General features: G+C 40.2%; 1 protein-coding gene across 1 annotated transcript in view; it reads left to right on the top strand.

The window, feature by feature from the left end:
* Nucleotides 1-18515, top strand: part of DST (dystonin) — a 745723-nt gene that overhangs the window by 713697 nt on the left and 13511 nt on the right. Inside the window, exons 83-97 of the mRNA XM_077290007.1 lie at nucleotides 1365-1520; nucleotides 2332-2538; nucleotides 2627-2746; nucleotides 4987-5156; nucleotides 5643-5802; nucleotides 5919-6113; nucleotides 6869-6997; nucleotides 10646-10789; nucleotides 11014-11202; nucleotides 11284-11413; nucleotides 12071-12234; nucleotides 14343-14505; nucleotides 15839-15993; nucleotides 16072-16146; nucleotides 17364-17381. Of these exons, the coding sequence (XP_077146122.1) occupies nucleotides 1365-1520; nucleotides 2332-2538; nucleotides 2627-2746; nucleotides 4987-5156; nucleotides 5643-5802; nucleotides 5919-6113; nucleotides 6869-6997; nucleotides 10646-10789; nucleotides 11014-11202; nucleotides 11284-11413; nucleotides 12071-12234; nucleotides 14343-14505; nucleotides 15839-15993; nucleotides 16072-16146; nucleotides 17364-17381 (2175 nt within the window). The remainder of the gene's footprint in view (nucleotides 1-1364; nucleotides 1521-2331; nucleotides 2539-2626; nucleotides 2747-4986; nucleotides 5157-5642; nucleotides 5803-5918; nucleotides 6114-6868; nucleotides 6998-10645; nucleotides 10790-11013; nucleotides 11203-11283; nucleotides 11414-12070; nucleotides 12235-14342; nucleotides 14506-15838; nucleotides 15994-16071; nucleotides 16147-17363; nucleotides 17382-18515) is intronic.

The following is an 18515-nucleotide window of genomic DNA, read 5'->3' on the forward strand; positions in this document are numbered from 1 at the left end:
CCAATGTTTAGGCACACAGGGGCTCTCCAAACGCGACATGGTGTCCGCTAACTATTGGAGCTAATTTTCCATTCAAAAAGTCAAATGGCACGCCTCCCCTTCCGAGCCTTGCCGTGCACCCAAACAGTGGTTTACCCCCACATATGAGGTATCGGCATACTCAGGAGAAATTGCCCAACAAATTTTAGGATCCATTTTATCCTGTTGCCCATGTGAAAATGAAAGAATTGAGGCTAAAAGAAATTTTGTGTGAAAAAAAAGTACTTTTTCATTTTTGCGGATCAATTTGTGAAGCACCTGGGGGTTTAAAGTGCTCACTATGCCTCTAGATGAGTTCCTTGGGGGGTCTAGTTTCCAAAATGGGGTCACTTGTGGGGGAGCTCCAATGTTTAGGCACACGGGGGCTCTCCAAATGTGACATGGTGTCCGCTAAAGATTGGAGCCAATTTTTCATTCAAAAAGTCAAATGGCGCTCCTTCCCTTCCGAGCCCTGCCGTGCGCCCAAACAGTGGTTTACCCCCACATATGAGGTATCAGCGTACTCAGGACAAATTGGACAACAACGTCCGTGGTCCAGTTTCTCCTTTTACAGCTGGGAAAATAAAAAAATTGTTGCTAAAAGATCATTTTTGTGACTAAAAAGTTAAATGTTCATTTTTTCCTTCCATGTTGCTTCTGCTGCTGTGAAACACCTGAAGGGTTAATAAACTTCTTGAATGTGGTTTTGAGCACCTTGAGGGGTGCAGTTTTTAGAATGGTGTCACTTTTGGGTATTTTCAGCCATATAGAACCCTCAAAATGACTTCAAATGTGAGGTGGTCCCTAAAAAAAATGGTTTTGTAAATTTTGTTGTAAAAATGAGAAATCACTGGTCAAATTTTAACCCTTATAACTTCCTAGCAAAAAAAAAAATTGTTTCCAAAATTGTGCTGATGTAAAGTAGACATGTGGGAAACGTTATTTATTAACTATTTTGTGTCACATAACTCTCTGGTTTAACAGAATAAAAATTCAAAATGTGAAAATTGCGAAATTTTCAAAATTTTTGCCAAATTTCCGTTTTTTTCACAAATAAACTCAGAAATTATCGACCTAAATTTACCACTAACATGAAGCCCAATATGTCACGAAAAAACAATCTCAGAATCGCTAGGATCCGTTGAAGCGTTCCTGAGTTATTACCTCATAAAGGGACACTGGTCAGAATTGCAAAAAACGGCAAGGTCATTAAGGCCAAAATAGGCTGGGTCATGAAGGGGTTAAATACTGGAGGAATGATAACAGCACATCCTTTTTATTAAAAAAAAATACTTAGTTTTAATGGAAATAGAGTTATAGTTTCTCATTTTGTGTTTTATCTCTAGGTAAAGTTAGAAGAAGCGCTCAGTGTGGCCACAGGTTTTCACAATTCTCTCCAAGACTTCATTAACTGGTTAACTCAGGCTGAACAGACCCTCACGATGGCTTCCCCACCAAGTCTTATTTTGGACACAGTATTATTTCAAATTGATGAACATAAGGTATGTAGCCACTTCTTTTATTAAATAGTTTTCACATAATCAGAATCACTGAGTAAATATTGCTATTATTGACTTATGGTACATCTTATAACTTTTCATTGGAGTGTCACTACACTAAAATGTATCTGTATGCTAGGGCTGACCAATTCCCAGAATTCTGGAAGACAGTGAGTTTAGTATTCATGTAAAAAGATGAAAGATTTTCTATATTTTCTCTTTCTGACTACTAACATAATCAATTTGGCTTGAAGAGTAGTCTCAAGTCTAATTTGCCCAAAAAAAACCAAGAGAAAAAAAAGCTAAGAGATGGAAAGTCCAAAGTAAAAAGTATCAATTTTATTAAACACATAGTTTCTAACAAAAGTACATAAACACAAGTACAATAGGAATTACCAAGATGCGCAGTGTGGAACAAAGGTTCAGAAAAGATACGAACCCAAAAGGTATAAGGTGGATGGGGGACCACATGGGAATAGCAGCATTACCAATAAAGTGCCAGTGCTACATACAGTTTCTATCCACTCATCCTATATCCTCACAGTATCTCAATTAAAGTTTAGAGCCTCCCTAGACAGACAAATGAATGTCACACCGTGCCAGCTCAGTGATAATAATTCAGAAACTCATACTAAGAGTCTCAGGAAGGAAGAGTGGTAATAATAGGTAATATCTATGGCTGTTCATTTGTCGCTGGCCGCGACCAATCAGCGACTTGGGACTTCCGTGACAAACAGACAGACAAACAGACAGAAGTGCCCCTTAGACGATTATATATATATAGATTATTTTTTTTGTGCGTGTTTTATTCTAGGTGTTTGTTACTGAAGTAAACTCACATCGAGATCAGATCATGGAGCTGGATAAAACAGGCACTCATATCAAATATTTCAGCCAAAAACAAGATGTGGTATTAATCAAGAATTTACTGATCAGTGTACAAAATCGGTGGGAAAATGTGGTCCAGCGTTCACTGGAAAGAGGTCGGGCTTTAGATGATGCTCGCAAACGGTCAAAACAGGTACAGAGCTTAGATATACTAGTGAATGTGTATCGTATCTTGGGATCTTATAAGGCTTGTGCTCAATACATCTTCATGTCCTCCTCAGTTCCATGAAGCTTTTACTAAACTTGTGGAGTGGCTTGAAGAATCTGAAACATCTTTAGACTCAGAACTTGAGATTGCAAATGACCCAGACAAGCTTAAGACACAGTTGACACAGCATAAGGTCAGTGATTTCTTACAAAAATTCAGTTGTGGAGAGCATGTTGTATATTTATAAAGGTTGAAAATAACATCAGGTCCAGCACATAGTCTATTGTGTATATCAAAAGGAATGACGTTAAAAGCAAACTGTCTTATATTAACTGTCTGTTCTTGACAAAGAGCGCATGTTGCTCGAAATGCGTCAAAAGATGCCTGTATTCTCTTTTTTGTGAACACACAATTTTAATCTTTGCTTCATGTACCTTGGATAATAAAATTCACTTTTTTGGATTTCATCTGTGAGCTGGATTATTCTGCTTTCTCCATTGAATGTTGCACCCTGCCCAAGTGCTATCTGTGGTCCAGAAGTGTGGAATTGCAGGTGGTGAGCTGGATTTTCTTCTGTGATTAGCTGGCTGCCTCATCAGAGGGTAGAGAGAAATTAAAGGGTGGGCGGACAGCAAAACGGGGCTGGCGGCTGAAGCACTGCGGTCCCCAGGCATCTGCTTGGGGGCTGGAGAAAATGACATTGTGAGCCAGTGGTTCCCCCTCCCTGTTGTATAGTATGGTTATAACTGATAATCCAACACATACCATGAATCCTTAAGTGGTGTCTTGGTGACAAATGGGTTAAAAGGAATTAATTATATCAACCTTTTTAAAGACTAGAACATGATTACAATTCAGTAGTAAACTCTGTTTCAAGAAAAAAGAAAATCCAGTATATGCTTAAAGGGGCTGTCCACTTCTCAGACAACTCCTTCTCAATCCCTGTGTCTCCAGTGCCGACTCCATTCCAGTGTTGTTTGCACTGTATTACAGGACTCTTGTGACATTATGTCATGTGATCCCTAGGGCCAATTAACACTGGCTTCACTCTCCTCTCCTAAGGACGTAATTGACATCCGGCTGAAATGAGAGAGCAGCCGCAGCTCTGACTCTCTCCGGATATCGGATTTGTCTAACGGAGAGTGAAGCCAGCGCTGATTGGCAGCAGGGATTGCATGACATGGTTATGCCCTGGGAGAGCCAGTGCTTGCATCACTGGAACAGTGACAGCCCCGGAGATGAGTATAAGTTTATTATTTTACTAGGGAGAAAACATAGGGATTGAGAAGGGGTTGTCCGAGTAGAGGACAATCCCTTTCAAGGGAAAGTGTCAGGATGATGGTTTTCCTATTGAAACTGTGTGTAGTTGAATGACTGTATAAGATAAAAGTGATGAATGATTTGTAATTTTCTAATGTGCCATCTCTGTAAATTCGAGCTTGGAAGCAAGTTAGCCTGGAAGGGCAATTGGGGCGTTTTGATGTATAAATAAGATGCGCTCAATGCCCCCAATGCAATTCCAGGTTAATTTGTATATGGCTTTAGAACTTGATTTCTCAACACTGGCATATCAAATGACTACTAAACAAGGGTACCCATTTGTAGAATTTCTATCAGGCTTTTCTCATCCATTAAAAGTAGACTTTTAGTTGACGAAAGAGGTGTAAAGATACCTGATTGTAAGTTTCAAGATTTTGTAATACGATGTGTTAGGAGTTATTTTCTTGTTTATCCCGCATTGTCCAGTGAATTGGCACAGGGCACAGTGTTATGGTAATTTGTATGTTTAACCGTTTGGAGTCTACTTTATCTAAAAGTTAATCTAATCAAATGCTCCATTTACAATTATTACCAAAATGGCAGTTCAGACAACATGGGAACATTTGTTGGAATCACTAAACCATGAGTATTCCATTAAAAATTGCAGATCTGGTTTTTTTCTTCATAGCCTGCGGCCACAATGTTGGCTGATGGATGATTCCAGAAAGTGCAGATTTGTTTTGGCTTTATGGAAGAAATAGCATTTTCCATTCTGACAAGGCTGTGCTACCCCTGATGACCAGCCAATGTATTAAGTAATATGTATATTGTATCACACCACTAAAAGAAATATAAGATTTCTCTGGCACCACAGAAAACTAGCTAATAATGTAATCTGTGCTACATCTCTCTGTAAAAGACTAACACATTTGCTTGGAAGGTAGACCTCATGAGCAATAGTTTCCATCAGAACATTATTAAGATGATGTATTGCAGTTTTGTACTGTATTCTCCATTTTGATTTACATTTTTATTGCTCCAGTCCTTTTTTTCTGCCAGAAGGATCTATCGCACATTTGCGGTCATGTAGCCATCGTCAAATATCTTGTGTTGTTCTTCTATCTCTTGTACCATTATGGAACTGTGGGAATAGCTGTTTATTGCAATCCACAGGAATTCCAGAAAACCCTGGGTGCCAAGCACTCAGTCTATGATACCACCACAAGAAGTGGACGATCGCTGAAAGAAAAAGCTACGCTAAGTGATGATATCCAAAAACTTGATGACATGCTCAGTGAGATAAGAGACAAATGGGATACAGTTTGTGGAAAATCAGTGGAAAGGTATGTGCAGGAGATTTCATATTACAGTCATCTCCTAAAAATGATGAAGCATGCTGCAGTAAAGAGGACATGTCTATGATCCAACATCTGTTGAAGTATCTCAGGTTGGTCGAAATTGACATCAGATGAGGTGCAGGAGAGGTGGATCTTGGTCTAGGTTCATTTCTGTGTTCATATTCCATTTTCCTTTTCTGGGTAACAATGACCGCATCAGATCTGAAACATGATGGAAACCATTAGTACTTGGTGGACTTTATTGACTATAATGGGGTCCACTCGTTTCTATCATGGTGTCCATCATTTTACTGTCACAAGTCCTTTCCCTCCCTTATATGTTCTGTTATAAATGTAACTTTCCCAAGGATAACTTTACATGTTATGGGCAATTATAGTAAATGCAGAATTCATTCTTATGCCCCTAATATTGTGTTCGTCAGTATAATAGGGGACTTTCTGTTTACATTTTCATCTTTTTACTTTGGGCAGGCAAAACAAGCTAGAAGAGGCACTGCTGTTCTCTGGCCAGTTTACGGATGCTTTGCAGGCCCTTATTGACTGGCTATACAGAGTGGAGCCACAGCTAGCCGAAGACCAACCTGTTCATGGTGACATTGACATTGTGATGAACCTCGTTGACAACCACAAAGTAATACTGAATTTACCTGTCCATTATTTTCTATATAATAGAAATTCAGTGTTTGGCATGTTGTCTGGGGCACTTGTCTGTTAATAAAGTAGCTACGTCTGTGCTTTTCTCTCTAGGTTTTCCAGAAAGAGTTGGGCAAGCGAAGTAGCAGTATCCAGGCACTGAAGCGTTCAGCTAGAGAGTTAGTGGAAGGAAGTCGTGATGACTCTTCTTGGGTGAAGGCCCAGATGCAGGAATTAGGCACCCGCTGGGAAACTGTGTGCACTTTATCTGTGTCCAAACAGACCCGACTAGAAGATGCATTGCGCCAGGTGGGTTTTAAGAGGAATTAGACATTAGTCATTCAACATTCTTTTACTGCACTATATTTATGAGGTAATTTCTGAGTAGGAGTAGACGTGATACCAGTAAGTCTTGGCTTTACTGCCTAGTGACTTGTTATATTAGTGCAAACTGTAGTGTGGCTACACCTGGCATATTTACTAGGTGGATTATGAAATGCAATTAAAATAATATAGGTAGTAATATAGGTATGTTTGGGAAACATTTAGGCCTGATACAGACGATGCGGGATTGCTTTTTAGGGCTCGCTCACACAAATGTATACATCGATGCTTTATCGGATAGCACTCGGACAATGTGGTTCTATGGGGCAGTGCTGATTTGTGTTTTTTCCTCATCCCCCATCGGCATGAGAAAGAAATTGCAGCATGTTGCAATTTGCAACACAAATCAGATTCCACATACCCATTCAAGTCTATGGTTTTGTTGAAAACATTGGACTTCACTCGGATGACATCACACAATAGAGATGATGGGCAAATCTTGTTCTCCATCTTCTCACCTGTGCTGTGGTTCTCTCATCCAAGAGAATCTGATCTCACTAAGCTGACACTCTGCTAAAACTCAGATCAGAGTTTGATTAGAGTGTCGTTAACATAATCGATATGATTCTCTTGCATGAGAGCATCTACGCTCGTGTGACCCCCACCTTACGCGTAGTATGCATTTAGGTTGATCAATATCAACCTGTATCAAGATTTTATCAAATGATGTCTTATTGCAGGCAGAGGAGTTTCATGCCGCAGTACATACCCTGCTCGAATGGCTGGCAGAAGCTGAGCAAGCGTTGAGATTTCATGGTCTTCTCCCAGATGATGAAGAGTCTCTGAAGACCCTAATAGACCAGCACAAGGTGAGAAGAAAGCAGCCTTTGAGCTTAGTCAGTGTAAAGCTTACTTGCAGCAAAGGTTAATGTCTCACTATGGTTCTGCGTATGAGAACATAAACACGTGAGCAATGAAAGGATCCCAAGCTTCCAGGATGTCTTTATTAGGGAAAGGCATGTAAAATGACAACATGCGTGCTGTTTATTTTGGAACATTAGTAGAGGGTGGAAAGAAAATTGAAGTGTTACTCCGTTATTTTTCAGGCTCCATCTCCTCATTACCTGATAAAGTTTCCTCACTGCTGTTCTCTGCGGAGTTCTAACATTTTTTAGACAGGTTGGCATGGTTCCCTGCTGGAATATTTGTTTGTTTCATTTCCACGTGACTTGTAGTATTTATGAGGTTGTCATGGAGAGTATTTTATTATTGATAAGATAATCTTTATTGTTCAGTCTGTGCTAGGAATATTTTCCTGTGGAAAAACGAGTGTAGACAGGTCTTTATTTTCTCACGAAAGCACAAGTCATCATATAATGATATTAATACACTCAGGGCTGGCTTCAGGGATGCCCAACCTTCATATCTGCACATGGCGTATCTCCTGCCTGATCTGATGGAGGCGCTACTGGTACTGACGTCCTGGGCACCCAGAGCTTTCAGGATGGGCAGGATGGCCTGGCAGCTTTGGCCTCAGGGCTGCCCAATCTGCACATGGCATATCACCTGTCTGATCTGAAGGAGGTGCTACCGGTACTGAGGTCCTGGGCACCCAGAGCTTCCAGGATGGGCAGGATGGCCTGGCAGCTTTGGCCTCAGGGCTGCCCAATCTGCACATGGCATATCACCTGTCTGATCTGAAGGAGGTGCTACCGGTACTGAGGTCCTGGGCAACCCAGAGCTTCCAGCAATGATCAGTGCACTATTCCATGCACAGGATACAGCTATTCTACTTTCAATAGTTGTTCCCAGCTGATTGACCATGTTCTTTCAACACCCACAACAGTGGTATCTTTTATTATCTGAGCATTATGTAGTACGCCATAAGGGTGGAATCGGTAGAGGTTATTGCATGATGCACCTTGAAAGAAGACCAGGACCAGTTTACGACTGAACAATAGTTTTAAACTGATCCTAAACATGAGCTGTTTTACATGAATCACTCAAATCTATTTGCTGGGGGGTTTAAGGGTTATTGCCATTAAACAAGCAACAGCTTACAGGTTCTTAAAATTCCTCTCTGTTCTCAAGAATGGAGTCATTTTTTTTATTGTTTTGGTTGTTGCTCATTGCCAAGGGCACCAGTCATCTCTACAGTCTAGCAGTGGTGGTGCCAAACCTGCACAGATATATACAAGCTCTTTCCAATAGGTCAGAGGACACCAGCCAACTGGCCAGCTACTCAGATAGGCCTTTTCAGAAATGGTGTCTTTCAAATATTATATAATGTTATTTCTAAAATGGCCTCCACATTCTGCCAGCTTCAGTGCAACTGCGCTTCTCCAATGCTGCCCCATGTAGCAACTTCAAAAAGTGGACAGTTGTGGCCAGCAGTGCAGCAGTGCCATTGATCTAAACTCTAAACTGTCCAAGTATAAGAGCACCCACTGTTTCCCAGGAAACTCGAAGCTGGGGAGCGGTGTGTACCTGAAAAGATATGGTGGAAGAAACCCTTTACAAAATAGTCATAAGTTGGGTAAATTGGATATAACGATTACTATTCCATGAAAAAGCACTAGAATGCATATAGCATCATGGAATCTCTTGTGTATTTTAGCTTAATGTGTACGTAGAATATACAGTACAGACCAAAAGTTTAGACACACCTTCTCATTTAAAGATTTTTCTGTATTTTAATGACTATGAAAATTGTAAATTCACACTGAAGGCATCAAAACTATGAATTAACACATGTGGAATTATATACTTAACAAAAAAGTGTGAAACAACTGAAAATATGTCTTATATTCTAGGTTCTTCAAAGTAAGCCACCTTTTGCTTTGATGACTGCTTTGCACACTCTTGGCATTCTCTTCATGAGCTTCAAGAGGTAGTCACCGGAAATGGTTTTCACTTCACAGGTGTGCCCTGTCAGGTTTAATAAGTGGGATTTCTTGCCTTATAAATGGGGTTGGGACCATCAGTTGTGTTGAGCAGAAGTCTGGTGGATACACAGCTGATAGTCCTACTGAATAGACTGTTAAAATTTGTATAATGGCAAGAAAAAAACAGCTAAGTAAAGAAAAATTAGTGGCCATCATTACTTTAAGAAATCAAGGTCAGTCAGTCTGAAAAATTGGGAAAAATTTGAAAGTGTCCCCAAGTGCAGTTGCAAAAACCATCAAGCGCTACAAAGAAACTGTCTCACTTGAGGACCGCCCCAGGAAAGGAAGACCAATAGTCACCTCTGCTTCTGAGGATAAGTTTATCCGAGTCACCAGCCTCAGAAATCGCAGGTTAACAGCAGCTCAGATTAGAGACCAGGTCAATGCCACACAGAGTTCTAGCAGCAGACACATCTCTACAACAACTGTTAAGAGGAGACTTTGTGCAGCAGGCCTTCATGGTAAAATAGCTGCTAGGAAACCACTGCTAAAGACAGGCAACAAGCATAAGAGACTTGTTTGGGCTAAAGAACACAAGGAATGGACATTAGACCAGTGGAAATCTGTGCTTTGGTCTGATGAGTCCAAATTTGAGATCTTTGGTTCCAACCACCGTGTCTTTGTGTGACGCAGAAAAGGTGAACGGATGGACTCTACATGCCTGGTTCCCACCATGAATCATGGAGGAGGAGGTGTGGGGATGCTTTGCTGGTGACACTGTTGGGGATGTATTCAAAATTGAAGGCATACTGAACCAGCATGGCTACCACAGCATCTTGCAGCGGCATGCTCTTACATCCGGTTTGCGTTTAGTTGGACCATCATTTATTTTTCAACAGGACAATGACCCCAAACACACCTCCAGGCTGTGTGAGGGCTATTTGACCAAGAAGGAGAGTGGTGGGGTGCTACGCCAGATGACCTGGCCTCCACAGTCACCAGAACTGAACCCAATCGAGATGGTTTGGCGTGAGCAGGACCACAGAGTGAAGGCAAAAGGGCCAACAAGTGCTAAGCATCTCTGGGAACTTCTTCAAGATTGTTGGAAGACCATTTCCGGTGACTACTTCTTGAAGCTCATGAAGAGAATGCCAAGAGTGTGCAAAGCAGTCATCAAAGCAAAAGGTGGCTACTTTGAAGAACCTAGAATATAAGACATATTTTCAGTTGTTTCACACTTTTTTGTTAAGTATATAATTCCACCTGTGTAAATTCATAGTTTTGATGACTTCAGTGTGAATTTACAATTTTCATAGTCATGAAAATACAGAAAAATCTTTAAATGAGAAGGTGTGTCCAAACTTTTGGTCTGTACTGTAGTTCGGTCATTACATTGGGAACGCTTAGTTCATGGTTTACCTATAGAGTCTCATTAAAACTAAAAGGCAAGAAATGAATTTACTAATTATTGTACGTACAAGCCACGATTTTCCTAAATGCTACTGATTAGAAAACTTTATTCCTGGAGTCCTCACAGCATTTGATGGGCTCCAGATACTGTATAAAATCTGCTGTCCATAGAGAATGTAGAATGTGGTCATCATGCTGTATCTTTGTTTGCCTTGTTTTAAGGAATTTATGAGAAAAGTGGAGGAGAAAAGATCTGAACTGAATAAAGGAGCGAGTATGGGAGAAGATATTCTTTCAATTTGTCACCCTGATTCTATTACCACAATAAAGCACTGGATAACCATCATCAGAGCCAGATTTGAGGAGGTAACGTGTACATGTCATCTCTGTGCATGGTCACGGTGACTTGTTTTATAAGTTGGATGGATCTAATGGATGAGGACATTTATAAAATACTGTTTCTAAATGAAACACTTTACTCTTCAGAAATCTTTTTGGTGTTAATTTGTGATCGATTTGGCTGAATATAAAAATAGACAACGACTGGAGAATTTGGAAAATTCACAAGTATTTTGTGCTTTTATTTTTAGGTCTTAACATGGGCAAAACAGCATCAACAGAGGCTGACTGTTGCTTTGGATGACTTAATAGCAAAAAAGGAGCTTCTGGAGTCTTTGCTTCAGTGGTTACAATGGGCAGAAACCACACTCAACGAAAAAGACAAGGAGGACATCCCGGAGGAGATAGATGAGGTTAAAGCTCTGATCGCAGAACATCAGGTACAATATTTTCTCCCAATTAAGTTATGCGCTCCATTGTTCATTTTGTGAAACATTTTATTTAACTCTTGTCATTTCCAGAGTTTTATGGAAGAAATGACTAGGAAGCAGCCAGATGTAGATAAAGTTACAAAGACTTATAAGAGGAAAGCTGCCGAGTCTACTTCAGGTCAATCTCAAATCCCTGTCTTAGGCAAAGGAAGAACAGACCGTAAGTATTAAAGACCCACAGAAATCATGGCTATAGATAGCTATGTAGTTAAAGCCCCACTGCTTATAACTATAGGAATGAGATTGTAATCAGTATCCTGAATTACCTCAGTCCTGGAAATGCCTATATGATGACCTTTTGTGATAGTCAATGTTCCTCAAAAGTATCTATCTAGATAACTAGGTAACCTTTTTTATATACAGTTTTTTTCTCAAAAATAAATAGTACAGATAAAAATAAAAAACTTTGTAATATATCTTTATCAGTAAAATCGCCGTCTTTTTCCTCCTGGACTCCGTTCTCAAAGTTCTCAAATCACGGGTAAAATCTGTCTTCATTGAATACAGACATTCTCTTTATCTGAGATAGGAAATGGAAGTTGGTGCTCATAAACATCTATGAAGTCATATGGAACAAGCAGCAGAATGTCTGTGTCTGCCGGTAGCTCCTTCCCCTGAAGAATTTTAAAAAGCCCCAGCTGCCATCTCCTATCTCAGCAAAGTGAACATCTTTCTTCACTAAATACAAATCTTACCCATGAATTAAGAGTGAAAGATCAGTCCTGGCGGAGAGAGAAGCAGTTTTCTTTGATAAGATATGTTACAAAGTTACTGCACTTGTTTGATTAATAAAAAAAAAATGTCTGTATTTTAACAGGAAAACGTTCACCAACTCCTAGCTTGTATCCATCTGGTTCACAAACCTCAATTGAAACAAAAAACCCAAGAGTCAATTTACTGGTCGGCAAATGGCAGCAAGTTTGGCTTTTGGCATTAGAGAGGAGAAGAAACTTGAATGATGCCTTGGATAGACTGGAGGAGGTACTATATATACCAATGTATTATACTTAATCCTTTGTTTCGTTCAGGAACACAGTGGATTCCTGATATCTTATATATACTTAGATTAACACAGAAGAGGAGGAGGATTCAGCTCACAGGACGCCAAGTTTCAATAAAACATCTAGTTTCTTAATTCAAAAATGGGTAAAAGCAGGTGAGTGTTCAGGTATATATTTGAAGCTATAGTCCATGATAGAAGAAATGGGGGAACATGGGGAAGAGAATAGATACTGTTACCAGACGCACACGTTCTTAAACTTGATATGAAAATCATGTGCAACATTTGAAACGCGTCTGGTAACAATATCTATTTTCTTCCCCATGTTCCCCCATTTCTTCTGTCATGGACTATATACAGTATCTCCAAATATATATCTGAACACTCACTTACTTTTAACTCATTTTTGAACAAAGAAACTAGATGATTTATTGAAACTTGACTTGTCTCAGCACCTCCAGTAGCGCTGATCACAAACTCCGGGACCGATTGAAGCTGTAGGAGGGTGAGCTGGTTTTTCCCTCTTTTCTTTATATACTCTAGCGTTTTTTTTTGTTTCACCGCTGGAGTGGTGCAACTAATATAATGACCCTAGTATTACAAGTACTACCTAGTATTACTCACCAGCCTCCATGTTCAGGTGCCATCATCACCACTTTGGTCCTGCGCCGACATATTTTGACCCCAACTTCTGACTGATTGGAAGTCAGAGGTAACGGTCACAAGCTGTCAAATCTATGAGACCCTCGTTCTGGCCGCCTCGTTCTGGCTCTCATAGATTTACACTGAGTAGTGACCTCCGGCTCGCCCAGCAAACACTGGAGCGATTCGGCAGGTCACAACCTGCAGAAGACCAACTGGAGTGGTGCCAATAAAAGACAAAGATGGCATCTGGTAAGTATAATACTATGTGTAGGTTCTGCTGGAGTCGTGCTTTAAAGTTTGCAAACATGCCACAGTAGTAGTAGATAACATCCATTGAGAATAGTATTGAAGGACAGAAAAATCTTGTATAATTGCAGTCAGTGTTGTTTTAAAGGGAAACTTTCAGCCCCAAAGATTGTACTCTATGTACTGATATTTATTTTATGGGATAGCTTCTAAGACAATAACAGGTGACCTTTGTAATATATTTACTTATTGTAAATTAACTGTGAATATTAAAAGGTATCTGTGTGTAGAGTTGAGCGAATTTTATCGGGTCAGGGCTTATTCGGCAAGCTATAGCGCTTACCGAATAAGCTGCAGAGGGAACCCAGATACATGGAGCGCCGGCTGATCAGCTGTTCGACTCCGCAGCTGCATGTGTCGCAGCTGTGTAACAGTCACAGCACATGCATGGAGAGCCCAACAAACATTCCATCATTATAGGACTAGGCTCCACGTGCACAACAGTTCAGCTAATCTGTATAACCCTGCCCCCAACACTGATTGGCAGCTTTTTGACAATGTACTATGTACACAGGATGCTGCCAATCAGTGTTGGGGGCAGGGTTATACAGATTAGCTGGACTGTTGTGCACGTGGAGCCTAGTCCTATAATGATAATGCGGATAAAACACTGATTGTATTAAAACTGCAACCCACAGCCTAATAAGTGACATATCCCTGGAATCTGTCTCTCTTGCCCTATCTTATGCTTCTCTCAGATTAAATTTGCAAAAACCTGCTGACAATTTCCCATTAAGGCTGTTCAAAATAAGGGCCCAGAAAATTGTGAGTAACAATGCAATATCCTGGTCAAAATTTAATTCTTAAGACATGCATTTACACTGACGATGCTGGACTGGAATGCTCGTCTCACAATTATCGGCCTGTCAAATCATGCTAACAATCACTCGACAAACGAGTAAAACATTTGCTTAAAAATCATGTAAACAGCACATGTAGTGGTGAAATCCATGATATTATCAAAAGATCAATCTGTGTGCGTGGAAGTGCGGTCCGCCTAAGCAGGATGTGAAGTTTGGTGGTCGTTTAACATCTGCTACCGGCCAGTGCAAATGCACCTTTAGAACGCCAAAACATAATCTCATCCAGTCCGTTTGTGACTCAATGTGTATGCTAAAGAGAGGCCTTCTCATTTCAGCTGCGAGAATTTGCCAACTTCGATTTTGACATTTGGAGAAAGAAATATATGCGCTGGATGAACCATAAAAAATCTCGAGTGATGGATTTCTTCCGTAGAATTGATAAAGACCAGGATGGAAAAATAACACGACAAGAATTTATAGAAGGGATTCTTTCTTCGAGTAAGTGCCACATAGATGGTTTTATATAACTTAAGTGTAGGTGCTGCTAGGTTGTTGCTGTGTTTGTGTGAACGTGATGTCAGCACTGCAGCCAATCGGTGAGCTCAGCAGCTCATGTCATCCGACCGGTCAAAACTGCTGAGCTCTGTGTTTGTGTGAACATGATGTTAGCACTGCAGCCAATTGGTGAGCTCAGCAGCTCATGTCATCAGACCGGTCAAAACTGCTGAGCTCTGTGTTTGTGTGAACATGATGTTAGCACTGCAGCCAATTGGTGAGCTCAGCAGCTCATGTCATCAGACCGGTCAAAACTGCTGAGCTCTGTGTTTGTGTGAACATGATGTTAGCACTGCAGCCAATCGGTGGGCTCAGTAGCTCATGTCATCCGACCGGTCAAAGCTGCTGGGCTTTGTTTGTGTGAACATGATGTTAGCACTGCAGCCAATCGGTGGGCTCAGTAGCTCATGTCATCAGACCGGTCAAAGCAGCTGAGCTCTGTGTTTGTGTGAACGTGATGTCAGCACTGCAGCCAATTGGTGAGCTCAGTAGCTCATGTCATCCGACCGGTCAAAGCTGCTGGGCTTTGTGTTTGTGTGAACGTGATGTCAGCACTGCAGCCAATCGGTGGGCTCAGTAGCTCATGTCATCCGACCGGTCAAAACTGCTGGGCTTTGTGTTTGTGTGAACATGATGTTAGCACTGCAGACAAACAGAGACTGGGGCATTGGTGGAGACCTGCCACTGGAGGGGGTAAGTCATAAGATAAAACGTTTTTTGAAAGGGGACAAACCCTTTAACTATATTTGTAGAAAGGTTAGCATTTTCACAACTGTATAATAACATGTTTATCCTTGTTTAAAGTGTCAGAAACGCATTTTTATGAAAATTATTTTTCCAGACTTTGGCTTTAGTTCACATTATTTTTATCTTATAAATGATAATGGAAATAGTTTGTGACTGGGTTGATCCCATTTGTTACTACAAACAGTCATTTCTGCAATCCTATTTCGGGACATTGGTATAGACTCGATAACCACATTACAGTTCTTCAGTACACAGAACTTTGATGTCATCGTCTTCTCTAATGTAATATATTAATTTTTCCTTGTTATTAGATTACTGACCTCTGAAGATAATGCAATTTTTCCCAATTTACAGCTGTTGCATCCTGTTCTGTAGAGAAATGACTGCATTTGCTTTTGATAATGAGTTAAGAATTCATGTATTGTATGTGCTGTATATTGTCTTATGGTGAAATATTTTAGCCATAGGTTTTTTGGAATATTATCATTATAAGTATTTTATCAATGATGCTCAACTCGTTTTTTTCTAGAATTCCCCACTAGTCGTCTGGAGATGAGCGCTGTGGCTGACATCTTTGACCGGGATGGTGATGGTTACATTGACTACTATGAGTTTGTGGCAGCCCTTCACCCCAACAAGGATGCATACAAGCCTGTAACCGATGCTGACAAAATTGAAGATGAGGTACTTCATCCATAATGTCCAAAATAGTCAAAATTTATGTGCACAAGAAATAGATTATTATAACTTATATTTTTCCAGGTTACAAGACAAGTGGCAAAATGCAAGTGTGCCAAACGTTTCCAAGTGGAGCAAATTGGGGACAACAAATACAGAGTAAGTAAAAGCACTACTTATTCAAATGTCACAATTATCATGTATTGTTGGGAAGGAACATTTCCATTTTACAGTAGAAAGAGTTTAATTAACAACCTGTGGTCAGAATCTTTCTGCCAATTTTTTGTTAGCATTTTGGAAACTTTTGCTTAGCAGCTTGTCAATGTCAATGACTGAGTACAGCGGCTACAACTCCTTTGATCTCTATGGATAATTTTGCAGGCAGACATTCTCCAGATAATAAGCCGAGAGGAGGGCCTTCACCTGTCATGTAAAGTTATGAAACTTTTCAAATCCCTTTATTAGGGGATTTGTCTTCATTCCTGTAAAATATGCATGCTTTTCACCAGTGAATTTGGCTGCTTTCATTAATATCCTCGCACAATCATTTAGAGTACCCATGATGGCAGTGAATCGGCCGGCAATTATCTCCTCTTCTGAGTGTTCTGCTTAGGGCAGAGACAGACTGCCGTATTTCTCATGCGAGAATCACTTTGCACTGCACGGATTGGCCTGGCACCTCTCCTGACCTGAGCAAGACAGCATGATGTATTTCTATGCAACTGTCAAGCTCAGGTCAGGATAGCCGACAGCCAGTACGAGGTTTACGATGCGATTCTCGCACAAGAAATACAGCAGTCTGTCTCTGCCCTTATCAGAACAATACTCAGAGGAGACACAGGTGCAGACACTTTCACTGCCATCATCAGTACTTCTAAATGGCTAGGTTCTGATATCAATGCAGCTGTAGGCAGACATAGACTAGGGAAAAGTTGGGGTTTGGAAGCCACTTAAATGTTATTTTCTTTTATAGGAATGAAGATAAATTCCCTAATAAAGAGATTTGCATAGTTTCACAACTTTCCACGCTGGGCAGAATTATAAAAAAATTGAAAGTTTAGCTACCTTTAAAGTAACTGTATTAAACATTATTCTCATTGTAAGCCTTTACACTATAACCTGAATATATACTATAGAGGACTGACTACTCCAACCTATTGGCTTATCACCAAAAGTACGTGGACCTTCCAAAATCACAAGAGAGTTCAGTGAAATTGCAAAGTTTCATAATTTTCCACTCTGTAAAAATTTTGGTTAAAAAAAAAAGTTTACTTTTTAATATACAATTATTTATTTATATTATCCAAAAACTGAAACTGTTTAGTAGAAAACCATGAACTAACGTTATTTTCTTTCCATTTTTTCTATGCAATCAGTTCTTCCTTGGAAATCAGGTATAAACCAGTAAAATGTTTCCAATGTATATAGATGGTCATCTAAGCTTGCTCTCCATGTCACCTGACGCTAACCTACACGTCCCATCATTGCTTTAGTGGAGGGTCTTTACACAGCTGATATCAAACCTTTTCTATCACCGTGCGTTACTTCTGAATACAAGTTCTGTAGCCATAGGATGGTCTCGGTAGTAAATGTGCATTACATGCTTCTCTTCCATGGTAATTTGGTGGCTCAGATGGATTGTCATGGTTTTGTCATGCAAGAAATCTGACATGGCCAACGTGATGAACAATCAGTTCACATGGCATCAGACGATCAGTAAGTCATAGTAGTCACCAACCATATCATTATATTCACAGAAAAATGGAACATACAAAATCCAATGTAACCAACATCATTTTTAATGTAAAGCATCCTGTCTACTTATGTTATAATGTAAGTTCTTGCTCCATACCCTGTAATGTACCAAGACAGATCATACCGATTATATATTAGGAGTAGCACTATGCATAGTGTCAGCTAATGGCTAAACACTTAACATCCCTTCCATCAGCCTTTAAATATTGTATAGCCGATATCCATCCTAGTATAGTTCTGCAGATAATCTGCGTACCTGACGCATGGTATACATTGCTATACAGTTAGTTTCTAGTACATTAGTTCCTTGAGACGTGGCTAGCGGGTAAAGCCCTATAATCGCCTTATCATTGCCGTTGATACATGCAACCACATGTCCAGTGACCACAACATCCACAACCTCAGCTGCGTGTGTCCAATATTTATTACCTTAATCTTTGCTGGGGAACATTAATCATCTCACCCTTTTTGTTGCATGTTTGAGTTCTGTTATAAAGTCAGAGATCAATGCTCGCTACTTGCATTTTAGCACTTCTGTCTTGCAGAAGCAGTAGTGGCATGTAGTCTTTTAAAACACCTTGGTCCCAAATCATCAAAGGGTTTTGACTAGAATTCTGGAGTAAAACATTTTGTGCAAAATGTTTTCTTTTCAATGTACCAAAAATTGCAACTTTTGACTGTTTCAGTATACTTTCAGCCAATTCCGTCAATGTGGGCAGAGCTATGTGGAGGAGCCGTGGAAATGCGTATAGCAACACCTGCCCAACAAATTA

Source organism: Ranitomeya variabilis, chromosome 2 (assembly GCF_051348905.1).
Source record: "Ranitomeya variabilis isolate aRanVar5 chromosome 2, aRanVar5.hap1, whole genome shotgun sequence".
NCBI classification, from domain to species: Eukaryota; Metazoa; Chordata; class Amphibia; order Anura; family Dendrobatidae; genus Ranitomeya; species Ranitomeya variabilis.